General features: G+C 50.2%; 6 protein-coding genes across 6 annotated transcripts; 5 read left to right on the forward strand and 1 right to left on the reverse strand.

Annotated features, from left to right (window-relative positions):
* Positions 1-552: 552 nt before the first annotated feature.
* Positions 553-1,669, forward strand: N7517_000871 (zinc-binding alcohol dehydrogenase family protein; the record flags this gene model as incomplete). The annotated part of the gene is made up of 2 exons (XM_056718601.1): positions 553-787; positions 813-1,669. The coding sequence occupies 2 exons, from the start codon at positions 553-555 to the stop codon at positions 1,667-1,669; spliced, it is 1,092 nt and encodes a 363-aa protein (XP_056582736.1).
* Positions 1,670-1,932: 263 nt separating this feature from the next.
* N7517_000872 (Major intrinsic protein) lies at positions 1,933-2,833 on the forward strand (the record flags this gene model as incomplete). The annotated part of the gene is made up of 2 exons (XM_056718602.1): positions 1,933-2,550; positions 2,603-2,833. The coding sequence occupies 2 exons, from the start codon at positions 1,933-1,935 to the stop codon at positions 2,831-2,833; spliced, it is 849 nt and encodes a 282-aa protein (XP_056582737.1).
* A 697-nt stretch (positions 2,834-3,530) lies between these two features.
* Positions 3,531-5,300, forward strand: N7517_000873 (putative C6 transcription factor; the record flags this gene model as incomplete). Its single annotated transcript, XM_056718603.1, has 1 exon — positions 3,531-5,300. The coding sequence occupies one exon, from the start codon at positions 3,531-3,533 to the stop codon at positions 5,298-5,300; it is 1,770 nt and encodes a 589-aa protein (XP_056582738.1).
* Positions 5,301-6,355: 1,055 nt separating this feature from the next.
* N7517_000874 (aromatic alcohol reductase) lies at positions 6,356-7,428 on the forward strand (the record flags this gene model as incomplete). The annotated part of the gene is made up of 2 exons (XM_056718604.1): positions 6,356-6,424; positions 6,484-7,428. The coding sequence occupies 2 exons, from the start codon at positions 6,356-6,358 to the stop codon at positions 7,426-7,428; spliced, it is 1,014 nt and encodes a 337-aa protein (XP_056582739.1).
* Positions 7,429-8,762: 1,334 nt separating this feature from the next.
* Positions 8,763-9,080, forward strand: N7517_000875 (uncharacterized protein; the record flags this gene model as incomplete). Its single annotated transcript, XM_056718605.1, has 1 exon — positions 8,763-9,080. The coding sequence occupies one exon, from the start codon at positions 8,763-8,765 to the stop codon at positions 9,078-9,080; it is 318 nt and encodes a 105-aa protein (XP_056582740.1).
* A 402-nt stretch (positions 9,081-9,482) lies between these two features.
* On the reverse strand, positions 9,483-11,171 carry N7517_000876 (MFS transporter; the record flags this gene model as incomplete). Its single annotated transcript, XM_056718606.1, has 1 exon — positions 9,483-11,171. The coding sequence occupies one exon, from the start codon at positions 11,169-11,171 to the stop codon at positions 9,483-9,485; it is 1,689 nt and encodes a 562-aa protein (XP_056582741.1).
* Positions 11,172-13,821: the final 2,650 nt, after the last annotated feature.

A 13,821-nucleotide genomic window follows, 5' to 3' on the forward strand; every position in this document is an offset into this window, starting at 1 on the left:
ATCAATCTTGCGTATCTAGAGGGCTCTTTGTTAGCATTGGCTTACAATGGCGCATCGGAGATGATTGGCTATAGTAATTGGGAGAGTTGGCATCGCCCGGGCCACCGGATCTCAATTCCATGAGATCTTCTAGGGTACGTAGCACATTTTACAATAGAATAGTAATTGACTTTATTGAAGGTACTAACACTTGCCCCTCCACGCAAATCATCCACAGTGCTCCATATATGGAGTACATTTCATCTGCATTTCGGCGATCTTGGAAGCTTTACGGAGTATGGAGTATGCAGTAGTCTATACTAGCCAGATTGTCGCGCAGCACACGGCGAAAAAATGGTACTTTTGATCAGCTCCTCAATAGTTCAATCTCGCCCTGAATCCTGGATCACTCTAAGACTGTCTAGGCCACATACGGACAACTCCGCATGGGGCAATAGTATACGTCGCTTTCACAACTCCCAATTCGCCATTTGAGCGATTTATCTAAAGACATTCGAGCTATACCCCGCCTCTCTCACACCATTTCCCCCCACGTTGTGACATCTGTTGAGAATGACCACTCAAAGCGCCATTATCGTCCAGGAACCTGGCCACGCGACACTGGTAGAAGATGTCCCACTCCCTGAATTGCCGGAAAATTACATTCTCGTCAGAACAAAAGCTGGTATTTTTTCCTTGTCTCCTACGCTCCTGTGTTTCACGAGCAGCCGGACTAACACCATAGGAAGTCGCTTTGAATCCAACGGACTGGCGTCATATAGATTTTGTACCCTGTACCGGGGCCACCGTGGGCTGTGACTATTCTGGGATAGTAGAAGCCGTTGGCCCGGGCGTCAAAAAACCCTTCAAAAAAGGCGATCGGGTTGCTGGGTTTGTACACGGTAGCAATGCAGTTCGGCACAATGGCGGCGCATTCGCTCATTATGTGATTGCGAAGGGAGACCTCCAAATGTTCATCCCCGAGTCCATGAGCTTTGAGGCGGCAGCCACCTTTGGTGTCGGTTTGACAACCGTTGGTCAGAATCTTTACCAAAGCATGGAATTGCCTTTCCCTGGCGAACAGGAGAGCGAATCAGACGACACAAATATCCTAATCTATGGAGGGGCAACGGCTACCGGTACGCTTGCAATTCAATTGGCAAAATTATCAGGATTGCGAGTCGTCACAACATGCTCTGAAGCCAACCGCGGCCTCATGTTTGAGCTTGGGGCAGATGCAGTTTTTGATTACCACGATCCACTAGTGGGTGAGCAGATCCGAGAGGACACTGATGATGCTCTGGAATTTGTTCTTGATACAATCTCCACACCTCAATCGGCAGCTATCTGCGGTGCTGCCATTTCCTCGGCGGGCGGTTCCTACAATGCCTTGCTGGATGTTCCATGTCCGAGAGATGACGTTGATTCACATGTCTCAATGGCATATGATGTTCTGGGAGAGCCTTATCGCATGGGAGCGCACGAGATATCTCCCGATAGCACTAACTTTGAATTCGGCATCAAATGGTGGGGGTTAGTGCAGAAACTACTTGGAGAGCGTCGCATCCACCCTCATCCATATCAGGTGAAGCCAGGCGGCTTGGCTGGAGCGTTGACCGGTCTTCAGATCTTACGGGAAGGTAAAGTCCGAGCTTCCAAGCTAGTCTATCGCGTCGATCAATCCGAGTAATACATCAAAAACAAAATAAAGGAGTTCGCGACTTTCTATATTAAACAGAAAACCATTTATGACAGTAACTTGACTGTAAGTGTAGTACTCTGGTAGCCATCGAAGGACAAAGAGATAAAGGGGACAATACCATTTTCCCCTTTGTAATTATTTATAGAAGAATTAGTTTGTACCGCCCTTTTCTGCCGTCTTGGCAGGCCCCACTGGAATCAGGGGTTCCCATGGTTGGCATCCCACTTTTCAAGATCTCAATATCAACCATAATGGAAATGATTCCTCGTCGGTCAGCACTGAAGCCATATGCGGCTGAGTTTCTGGGCACTGCCTTGCTCATCGTCATCGGGGATGGAGTTGTCGCTCAATGCCTGTTATCCGAGTACCAATACGGCACCTGGCTGTCCATCAACCTCGCCTGGGCCTCTGCCGTGTGTCTATCTGGCTATTTAGCTGATCCTAGCCCGACCATCAACCCGGCGGTAACCATTTGCCTGGCCCTTGTGCGACCATCTGAAGGACAATGGAAGCAAATTCCAGGCAAGCTAGTTGCACAGTTCCTGGGCGGGTTTGTCGGCGCTGCCATCGTATATACCAACTACCGATCGGCGATCAAAGCTTGGGATCCTGAATACACCATTCCCGGCGGATCAATCCTAAGCCCGGTCGGTCACCACTCAGCGGGCATCTTCTCCACCTATCCAGGTTCCTACTTCGAGTCGAACTGGGAGGCTGTATTTTCTGAGATGCTGGGCTCGGCTGTGTTGATGTTTGGCTGTCTCAGCATCTCCGATCCGGCGAATGCCCGTCGATTCCCTGCTCCACAGATCGCTGTATTTTTGCTGCTACTTATGATCGGAGCCGCATTGGGCTGGCAGACCGGCTATGTATGTTCGGCAGGTTATCAGGTTAGGAAGTCTTGCTAATTAATGACACTAGGCCCTTAACCCAGCTAGAGACTTTGGCCCAAGATTGTTCTCTGCCATCATCTATGGCCGAGAGGTCTTTTCGGCGGCCAACTACTATTTTGTTGTTCCACTCTTCGCCCCTCTTATCGGCTGTGTTGTAGGCGCGGCGACGTACGACGGGTTGCTTTTTGAGGGAGAAGGGTCGCGCATTGCCGATGTGATGGGCAAAGTCGAGGCTTACGAGTATCATCGCCTGGAGTGATATTTAGGATTTGAAGACTCGATGGTAGATTTGCTAGTATGGGGTTAACTATATGTAAATTATCATCATTCAACATAAATATATATACACGGTGAGGTGAAATGAAAGGAAGAGGATGAGATTCAAAACTGAAATTTCTCTTTTGCATATCCCTTCTTACCTCAGTCACACAAAGCTATTTTCAGATCGCTGGCACTCTCGCCAATTAATGTCAACCGAAAGATCGTGAAAAGAAGTGAAAAGGATTCTAAAAGGTGCTTCGGTCGGCAGCGTACGCCAAGGCGCTGGATGCTGAATCTCAACCGCAAATCACAAGGGTTTTAGAAGAAGCTTCTCATGAAGCTAGAGTAATAGCCCAACAAGGTGAAAGTGCGTCGATGTATTGAGATAGTGGTCTTAATAGATAGTTGTAAATCCATGGAGTTGGCGAGGATTACAACTTTAAACTCCGTTGTCCAGGAGCCTTTTGTGGCCTTCTACTTATATATAATTGTGTTAGAAATACCATGAACACAAACTCCCCATTATTGCTGACACATCATCCTTCTAGTTCGCTTGAAAACACTTAGTCCACTAACCTATCACTAAAAGACCCCAAACAAATTATGAACCCTTCAAGCCCAAGCCTAGGGGAGCCGATCAATCTACCCCGGTCCGTCTCACGATAGGCTGTGAAGCTCATACCCTCTTGGCATTCATGTCGACGAGAATCGCCAAGCGCAAGCGCGCAAGGAAGGCATGCATCCCTTGTCACCAGCGCAAGCGGAAATGCGACGCTGAGTATCCCTGTGGCACTTGCACCACATATGAATACAACTGCAGGTACGCCGACGACAACATCACCAGCAATGTGGGTGGCAGCATACGCGCACCGCCGCAAGCCGAGCGCGTCAGCGGCAACGGCGGAAGTAATGTGGTGAACCGGGCTGTCGCCACATCGCGTAGCCCGGGCAGCTGGTCTTATGTAGCGCATGATCCCCGCGGAGCTGACGGCCCGTCGAAGAGTCCTACCGTCGTGGCAGGCACGTCAGCACCCACCACCACGGCCACCGGCATCTTCGATGAGCAGAAATCCAGATATGCCGGGGCATCGGCGGCCATGGCATTCCCGCACATCCTGAGCGAGGCCCTCGGCTCTGACAGCCCTCCCAAGATGCACTCATTTGCCTACAACTTTGGCATCCGCCCTGAGGAGGCTCCCAACGCTCATGGCTTGCTGGGGAAGCACATCTCGGAGGACGACCTCGGCTTCTTCTCCGGTGTGTACTTCTCGGTAATGGCCCCTATCACCGACTATATGGATCCGAGAATCTACGCTCAGCGATGTCGGGACTATTACCATGGCTCCGGCAGCACCGCGGTCGCCTTTGGCGCCGTGGCCGCTGGCGTCGCTGCTCTCGGGTCTTTCCTATCCCCCAACAGACACCCGCGGGAGTCTGACCTAGTGCAGTACGCCAAAGCTATTCTCGATGATCCAGTCTCAATGCGCATGCTAGGCATTGACCACATCATCGCGTGGGCCATGCGTGTGTTGTACCTACGGGCCACAACACGCCCTAATACTGCCTGGGTCGCGTCGTGCACCGCCTTGCACCTCTGCGAAGCAGTCGGGCTACACGAGGAAGAGAACATCAAGAAACTGGCGTCCGTCGCCGGCGCCGCTATTGTTGGACATGATGCGGACCGCCTAAGGCGAATTTTCTGGATCTCGTGGGCCGGGCATAACATGCTGTGCTATGAGTACGATCGTTCGTCTGTACAATTTGGGGCCGTGACTTGCGAGGCTATCATCCCGACAGCAGGGTCCGTTGCTGACCAGTTCGTGCAAATAGCCCAGATTATCCCGGCTCCCAACTCCCCGTTCCACCTCGAATGTCAGCCTCTAACGCCGAGGGAGGAGTTATTTGAGCGCCTCAAGGCATTGGATAAGCTCCAAGTCACCCATCCATTCCTGATAGTGACTAAGGCGGACATGGCGTTTTGCTTCTATCGACGCATTTACCAGCTCAAGATGGGTATATCAGACGAGATCATTCGGCTCGTCATTGATATCGGAAATGCCGCGGTGGAAGCGGCGGAGCAGCTAGCTAACCAGGGTCATATGTTCTGGAACGTCATCGGCAGCGTCTTCCAGTATGCCTGCGTTCTGTTGGCCATCGACACACCGGCCGCCTCCGTTCACATCGCTGCTGCCTTCAAGGGCTTGGAGAATCTGGTCAAGGCTGCTGACACAGGACTGACGCGTAAGGCATTGTCAATGGCGCAGCATCTACTCAGCCTCAATATGGCAAAGAAGCGAAACGAGCTTGCTCATCTGGAAGCTGTAGAGGCGAGCTATCAAACCTTCCAGGCGCAGCCGGAGTCCGAGGTCAACACCGCTTTTCCAGACATGGGTTGGGGGGAGGACTGGGACCAATTCCTCGTTGAACCATATCTATCGATGCTCGGTCCTGACATGCAGTTGTAGTGGCACAGGGTCGTTGCACATTGATTTACTGCACTCATGCAACCCATCACAACATGGAGTGGCATTCTGAAATGGCCTAATGAAGCTCAGCATTGTATTTATGTAAACTGGCCATAATTAGCATCTGAACATGCCTGTCATGTGTTTGGCTCGTTTCCTGTGCCATTTCCCCAGACGCTTTGGACTGATGATGCCCCACAAAGCAGAAGGCACGCGAAGCATCAGCGCCGTTGTGGTGGTCCTCTGAAGCTTCGGAGGGTGCTTGCCCCGGTGTTGGGCGATCACAGGGCGCGTGGGCATGTGACGACTCGCCAAGCGGGGTGTCGTCTTTTACCTACAAAGAGATTGTGGTTGATCAAGGCGGAATGAGACGCAAATGACGGGTTAGTCCAATTGCTAGGACTACTATCTTGTTTAGCCAGCATGATAATGGCGTTGTCGACAATGCGCGTTATGTCCATGTGTCAGCCCTGCGAGGCCCAGTGGAGTATGTATAAATCTGTACTCCTGTTAAGGATTTTCCTCATCATCTTAGCGTTGCGGAGACATGCTCGGGGCTCCGTCAGTCCGTAGTTGGATCATCACTGGCAGACTGTCTTCATGCGGCTCGGTGCGGTGCGGCTTCTGCGGCTATTGCGGGGCAGGTCCCCCATCGACCGCTGTCCGACGGTGTCAGGGTCATATTGTAGTGGACCCCTGCGTGCGGCTGCTGCGGCCGCCGCGGCGACAGCGGCGATATAGACGTTGCCCTCGTTGTTGATTGCTTGCCATTTCTCCGTGGCTCATGGACGCCATTATCTCCGGGCGAATCAAGTTTGAAGGCCTGGCCAGATTAAGTCGGATATACGAGATAGAGAATAATAGTCCGAAATTTCCGAGTCTGATCACAGAAATAGAGAGATTTCAAGACCGAGTTTGAAATGTATAAATGGACGGGCATCCTCTGCTTCAGGGTGGAATACCATCCCAAGCAACTACAAATCTCAACCACGTTCGACCATCATAACAGTTGATACACTTCAATGAGTTTGAGGTTTTGTTCAAAAATAGCCAAAATGTCCAAGTACGCCAACAGCCAGCCCGTCGGCTTCAAAAATGCCATCGAGAGAGTCGCCATTGTCGGTGTGAGTAAACCATCAACAACACCACGTACACACACAACAACGCTAACAAACACCCTTAGGCCGGAGGCACCATTGGATCACGCATCACCGACGCCCTCCTGAAAACCGGAAAACACACCGTCACGGCCCTCTCCCGCAAGGGCAGCACCAACAAACTCCCCGAGGGTGTCCTCGTCGCCCCAGTTGATTACAACGACGAGGCCACCATTGTCGCCGCCTTAAAGGACCAGCAATTCTTTATCATCACTATGGCCCCCACCGCGCCCCGGGACACCCACAGCAAGCTCGTCCAGGCAGCCGCCAAGGCTGGTGTTCCCTACGTCATGCCTAACGCGTACGGCGGCGACATTGACAACATCAAACTCGGGGAGGAGACAATGCTGGGTCCCGTGAGCAAGGCCAACCGGGACGAGATTGAGAGGCTCGGCATGGAGTGGATCACCATGTGTTGTGGGTTTTGGTACGATTACAGCCTGGCAGGCGGCGAGACGCGCTTTGGGTTCGACTTTGACAAGCGTTCCCTGACAATATATGACAATGGCAACACCAAAAGCTCGACGTCGACGTTGTCGCAGGTTGGGCACGCCGTGGCCAAAGTGCTGAGCCTCAAGGAGCTTCCCGAGGACGAAAGCGACAAGAGTCTTACTCTATCAGGTTTCCTCAACAAGGGTGTGTACATCAAGAGCTTCGTGGTCAGCCAAAACGACATGTTCGAGAGCGTTAAGCGCGTTACGGGTACTACTGACGCCAACTGGACGGTTACCCACGAGGCCAGCAAGAAGCGATATGAGGATGGCCTGGCGCAAGTTAGAGCTGGTAACATGGCTGGTTTTGGCAAGTTGCTGTACGCCAGGGCGTTTTACCCGGAGGATTCGAGTGACTTTTCGGCCAAGGCGCAGAATGAGCTGCTTGGATTGCCGGAGGAGAACCTGGATGAGGCTACGAAGGCTGGGGTGGATATGGTCAAGGACCTGCAGCTTCGTGTTGAACGCATGGCGGCCTAGACAACAGCATCTAGAGAATTTGCATCATTTAATAGATGGGCATTGACAAGCGAATTATAGTAGTTTTCGAAATCAATAATATCTTCTTAGTTCGTTGACTATAAGCGTTCCAAGGGTTGCATTTGATAACTCATCGGCCCGAACCGACCTCAGGGCCTCGGGAACTCCGAACAAGCTTATAGATTTCTCATCTACTAAGGCTTACGGTATTTGCCGTAGACGAAGGCTGTCCTAAACAGATAGAATAGATAGCCTAAGATAAAAATTTGTTTGAATTAAAGTGGAGATGTAAATGCATATTTGTGAAAACAGATTAATGAGCACATGCGCCTTAAAGGGACTCCAATGAACGGATATATCAGGGTTGCCATCAGGAAATGTCCGGAGGTTTAGAGGTCAAAAATTACATATACACATAGCTTCCAATAACCACAAGTATATCATTGCTGGAGTATAATAGTACAGAATGAATCCATACTCCCTTCGTTTTTGCCCCTAAAAGGATTGATTATGTGATCGCCACATAACCCCCTCAGGATAATTTAGGGATCCCTCTAGACCCCTATATATTTATATTGTTATTGCTCTATATCATCTTCAAAAGTAGACGAGGAATTTATGACGCACACAGAAGTGCTGGAATTTGATTGGTGCTCATTATATGAATTATTCGCACTATGACCAACCTCCGAACGCCACTGCACTGAAAATTGCAGACTCAGCCAATGGGATTTGCACACATGGCCCGGAAGTAAGAGAGAGATAGAGGCTCTTCCCTACCTTAGCGTGAAGTAAAATATTTAAAGTAAGATGATGCCTTGTCAGATACAAAATCTTCGAATCAGTTCACCGCACTGAGGCTATTCGACAACTACCCGTCTTTATATCACTTCTGATTGGAAAAATGGCATCAAAGTAAGTTCTATTGTTTGAAAACCCAATCCACCTAAGAATAAGCAGATGGGAAGGGGATAATATCAATAAAGAACAAAAGTGACAGCCTATTCACCGATATTCGCTAAAAGTCTTCAAAGTACTATTCATAATGAAACCCATGACATTGATATCGTGCGGGCAACAGTGGACGACATTCCGGCAGTCCTCGATATCCTAGATGCCACAGTCAAATGGCTGGTATCTCATGGCAGGGTTGGGCAATGGGGAACATCACCGTTTTCGGAGAACCCACGACGCGCTGAACAACTCAAAGGATTTGTAAGAACCGGACATGGCCTTTGGCTCGCCGTCAAGGTTGCAGATGGCACGCCAGTGGATGAAAATCGATCCTCCAACTCACCCCCGAACCTATCAACGGAGAAGCTCCGCGCTCCATCATGGGAGCACTTGCTATTGGAGAGAAGATGCCTTATGTGACAGCTGTCCCTGAGCCTGAGCTTTACGTGCAACTATTAATCACGGATCGACGATGCGCTGGGAAGGGGGTTGGCAAACGTCTTTTGGACCATGCACGTGAGGTTGCCAAAGAGATTGGAGTCTCATTGCTACGGGTGGACTGCTATGCAGGTGACGACGGCAAATTGGTCCAATACTATGAGTCTCAAGGATTTAAGCGATTCGAAACCTTGAGTCTCGAAGGAGGCTGGCCTTGTCAAGTGCTTGCTCAACGTTTACATGAGGCGAAAGGAGAATAGGAATGTTGAGTGTTCTCTTTCCATAGCCCTGTTTAGTAGCTCCGAAATGAATTGGAAAAAAGAGGGGGAAAAATACGAGCACCATAAACCGTGTGATGTTACGCCGCATACGCCGCAGGGTACGTACACAATGTATTTTACTATGTCCCATTATCAAATATGGGGGGTTTGAACCCCGGTCCCTATACAGCCTCGTACTAGCACTTAATTTTGCACGAAGTGATTCGAACCAATATTATTGTGATGCTCTAACATTAAATATAGTATTAATCTATTACCCTCAAACCATGTCTAACTCGTGTCTAAATCAAATCTTTCTTTTTCTCTCCGCCATTCAATCTTGGGCTTCCCAATATTCGAATTTTTCCCATCAAGAGGAAGAAAACAAAAACAACAATACTCTCACTCCCGAGTGAGCTTTGCACGCAGTCTCGCTCCGTAGAAGAAGAAAACATACGGAATAAGAATCATGGCAAGTCCAATAAAAGCGAGCAACCAGGAAGCCCACTGCAACCCAAGACGATGGTACATTTGCGTGGTGAACAGCGGGAAAGCCGCACCACCACCAGATCGCAGGAAGACCTTAGCTGCCAAAGCCGACGCAGCGTACTTCTGGTACGAGTCGATGATATAGTTGTTCACTGCATAGTAGCACAGCACCATGCCGAAGCCAAAGGCAATACCAGACGAAGCCGGTCCAACCCAGATGATATGCTTGTAGGAGGTAGCGCCCAAAATGAAGAAGGCGATCGAGATAAAAGGCGCACCGAGCAGGGCTGCGTGCAGTCGGTCTTCTGGTGTTGGGGGTCGAGTGTGGCAAATTCTCTTGAATTTGCCTTCGATGGCTGGAGTGATAACTAGGGCGAAGCCGGCGCCAATCAAAATCGGGATGAACATGAGTCCGATCTGGCCGTCGTTGTAGCCATAGAGCTCGGTGAAGATCACCGGGTATGCGAAGAAGAAGGCGTAGAGCATTGCGTAAATCAGGACGATATACATGCACATCAGGTCGAGAACGGGCTCGGTCATGATCATAGTGATTGGTCGGATCAAGCTTGTGCGAGCGATTTCTCGGAAAGTGAGCTTTGTCTTTTCTTGCTCGGTCATGATGTTCGGGTTTCCGGTCTCTTTGCGGAGCTTTGCGGCGCGGCGCTTGAGGATAACTGGAGTATATGTCTCCGGGATAAGGCCGACCATGATCATCATTGCACCTGCGAAGGCTAAGTTCACCCAGAAGAAGAGGTCCAAGCGCCCACTTCCAACGGTGATCCAACCTGTCACGATGGGGCCAAGCACAGGACCACAGTATGGCGCAGCAGCAAAATAAGCAATAGCCATACCGCGATCCTCAATGTTCCAGATATCGGCAATGGTGCCACCGGCGAGGGAAAGGCCTGAACTGGAGAAGACACCGCATAGGAATCGACACACGAGCAAGCCACCGATGTTTGGGGACAGGGCGCATGGGATGTTGAAAATGACATATAAACCGAGAGAGATGATGTATACAGGCCTTCGGCCAATGATCTCAGAGAGGGGAGACCAGAGGAGAGGACCAACTGCGAATCCGCAGACCATGATTGAACATGTCAGGATTGCAACCTCAAGAGAGACATTGTATTTGTCTTCAATCAAACCCAATCCTCCAGTGACAATGGCGGACCCGAACGCGACACAGACCACGAGTCCTGATGCAACAAGAGTGATGTACCAGCGATACGCGCGGGACCAATTGTAGGGGTGTGCAGGATCACCGATGGTGAAGGTCACAAACTCCGTGGGTCCATTCCCTCCTTTTTCGACGTCGGTGTCAGGCGGCGTGCCAGCTTTTGTGGATGAGGTAGAAGGGCGAGATCGGATTTGCTCCAAGGTCTTTTCGGGAACAAGACCAGTACTGGTTTCGACAGTGTACTCTTCAGGGAACACAGGATCTGTGTCATGTCCGATAACCGGGTAGTTGACATCCAATCGTGGGGGAGTTTCTGTGATACCCAGGTTGCGGAGGCTCTCATTGGTTTCCACCATAGATAGATGGCGGGAATCCAAGGGCTCTGGGGTCTCCGACCCTTCTTCTGGTATCGTTGAAGACATAACGAATGTGAGAGCCTCTTGGTGTCGAAAGACTTTTGATAGTATTGTAATGGTGCGAGATACTTTAAGGTGACATGGTTCATACTTATACTCCCATGGAGGCTTGCGATGGCGTCAGGTATATACTAGCAAGGCCGACCCATCTCCGAGATAGACCGGACGATCACCGGAAAGTCGGCACGGCAGAAAATGACTCGTCAAAATCAGCTGCAATGTGGGCGGCAAAAACTCGGCCCGAACGATTCCCAAAGGCGTGGACATACATTTTCGAAGTATATCCATAGATACAGCTGAATCTAGCCCAACTTTAGGCTTATGATATCACTGGTATGCCGGACTGCCGCGCTCAATGGCTTAAATATGATCTGATCAGGTTTTTTAAGGCCCGATCCATTTGTCGAATACACTGGTATCCTGAAATGTATGGGTCCAATCAATGGTGTTAAAATCTCTGTATTTCAGTATCCCTTTTCCTAGCAATTTATATGGATTACGGATTACTAATTCAAAATTACTGCACAACCTGGATTAATTAAATCCCCGGTATGCCGGTCTGTATGCTCCGACACACCCCCTCAGCGATGCCAGTATGGGATTGCTGGAACCCCACACACCTCGGCATACTGATCTCTGTTTCTTCATGCTATCAAGTGGCCTATATCCACCATATGAAGCATTTGAATGAAGGCTTCATGCTTTTGCCGAGTAAGCAATTTCGTGAGTCCATCGGCTGCCATGCTTGCTGTGGGCACCCATTTCACCTGTATCCTCCCTTCTTTGACTTCCTGTCTCAGCCAGTGGCGATGGATGTCGACGTGCCTAAGCTTTGTTTCGAAGGCTGTATCCTCGCTCTTCAATAGGCTGATAGTTCTCTCATTGTCACAATCGATGGTCAATTCGTGGGAGGGGTTGAAACCAAGGGTATTAAGTAGTCTCCTCCACCATTGAAGCTGCTTTGCTGCTTCGGAAAGCCCGAGTAATTCGGCTTCGGTGGTGGAAGTGGTGACTGTGGGTTGCTTGCTCGCCTTCCAGTCCACTGGGCCACCGTACACTTGGCAGATATACCCAGCTGAGCTCTTTCTATCAGAATGATCCCCGTACGAAGCATCACTTGCGAATTGCACCGAGTCTATCCCCGAACCTACACCGTATTCAATGGCAAGACACCGGGTGGAATGTAGGTAGGATATCACCCGATCAGCTGCTTGCTGGTGCTGGGGACCTGGGTTTGTTAGGTATTGCGCTAGGCGTGCGGTGGCCTTTGCGGCGTCGGGCCTCGTGATAGTGGTGGCATACCCAGCAGATCCCACCTTTTGCTGGTAAAGAAGGGTCTCTTTCGGGGTGGCCACCCCCTGAAATGGGGTCAAATCGACGACTGGTAGTGGGGTATAAACCGGTGGTCTATCTATCAGATTGTACCGAGTCGCGATGCTTGTCACATAGCTATCTTGGCATAGCCATAGCTTCTTCTGCTCCCTATCCCTGATGATTCGGATATTTAGGAACCAAGCTGCTTCTCCATGATCAGTCAATTCCCAGTGGGATTCTAGATCTCGTTCAAGCTGCTTTGCTTTCTCCCGTACAGATCTGTGGCTGGCGATCAAGATATCGTCCACATAGAAGAAGACTAGTAGTCCTTCTCCTATAAAAACACATGGGTCTTCAGGTGCTTGCTGTAACCCTAATTTACGGAGTACGCTGGCTGCTTCTTGTTGCCATAGCCTAGGCGAGACTCGTAGACCGTACAAAGCTCGGCGGAGCTTCCAACACTTGCCTGGAATCTGGAAACCTTCAGGCATATAAGTGTATATATCCTTGTCCAATTTGCTGTTCAGGAACGCCGTCACAGCATCTCTTTGTCTTAAATCGAGGTCAAAGGCAGCGACTAAGGCGAAGATCATCCTTGCTGTCCTTGCTGCTAGGGTGGCAGCCCTCTTTTCTTCATGAGAAATGGTTTCTAAATCTCCTCGTACACAGATACGAGCCTTTAGCTTGATAAGATAGCCATCTTCATCAAATTTGTACGTAAAGACCCATAGCAAGGGGAGTATCTGCTTGCCTCTATCCTTTGGCCTTTCTGCAACCTCGTAGGTATCCTTCTCGGTTAAGGAATTGATCTCCTTTCTTATTGCTGCGAGGAAGCCTTCTTGGAAAGGATGATTCATAACATCCTTCCAGTGCTTAGGGACTGGTGGAAGATCATCTCGATGACGCCGGATCTCTGGCTTCTCAGCGTATAAGCCTGCTGCAAAGGCGTGTCGTACTCCTGGCGGGTCTTCTTCTGTAGCCAAAGTGGAGTAGGCGAAATCCTGGTCTCGTCTCGCCTGACGTCTTCGCTTGCCGCTGATAATATTGCTTGCGTCAATTCCACCGGTGATCTCCCTGCTTGGTGCTAGCAATTCTGCCTGTAGCTGCCTTTCTAGCTCATCTTCCACGTCGGAAATAGCTTCAGAAATAGCTTCGTGGTGGGTCAGGTCTCCGTCTGGTATATCCACCCCCTGACCTGGGCCAGCATCGGCTTCGGATTCTCGTTCTCGGGGCGGGGTAATCGGCAGCGGAGGAAGGTCTTCGTCGCTTGGAAAAGCACCTGGCGGTGCTTGAGGTTTCTGGATTTTGGGGACTCGGTGAATCGCTTGTGAGACTATCGGTG

Source organism: Penicillium concentricum, assembly GCF_028827145.1.
Source record: "Penicillium concentricum strain IBT 3081 chromosome Unknown utg000001l_segment0_segment0, whole genome shotgun sequence".
Classification (NCBI taxonomy): domain Eukaryota; kingdom Fungi; phylum Ascomycota; class Eurotiomycetes; order Eurotiales; family Aspergillaceae; genus Penicillium; species Penicillium concentricum.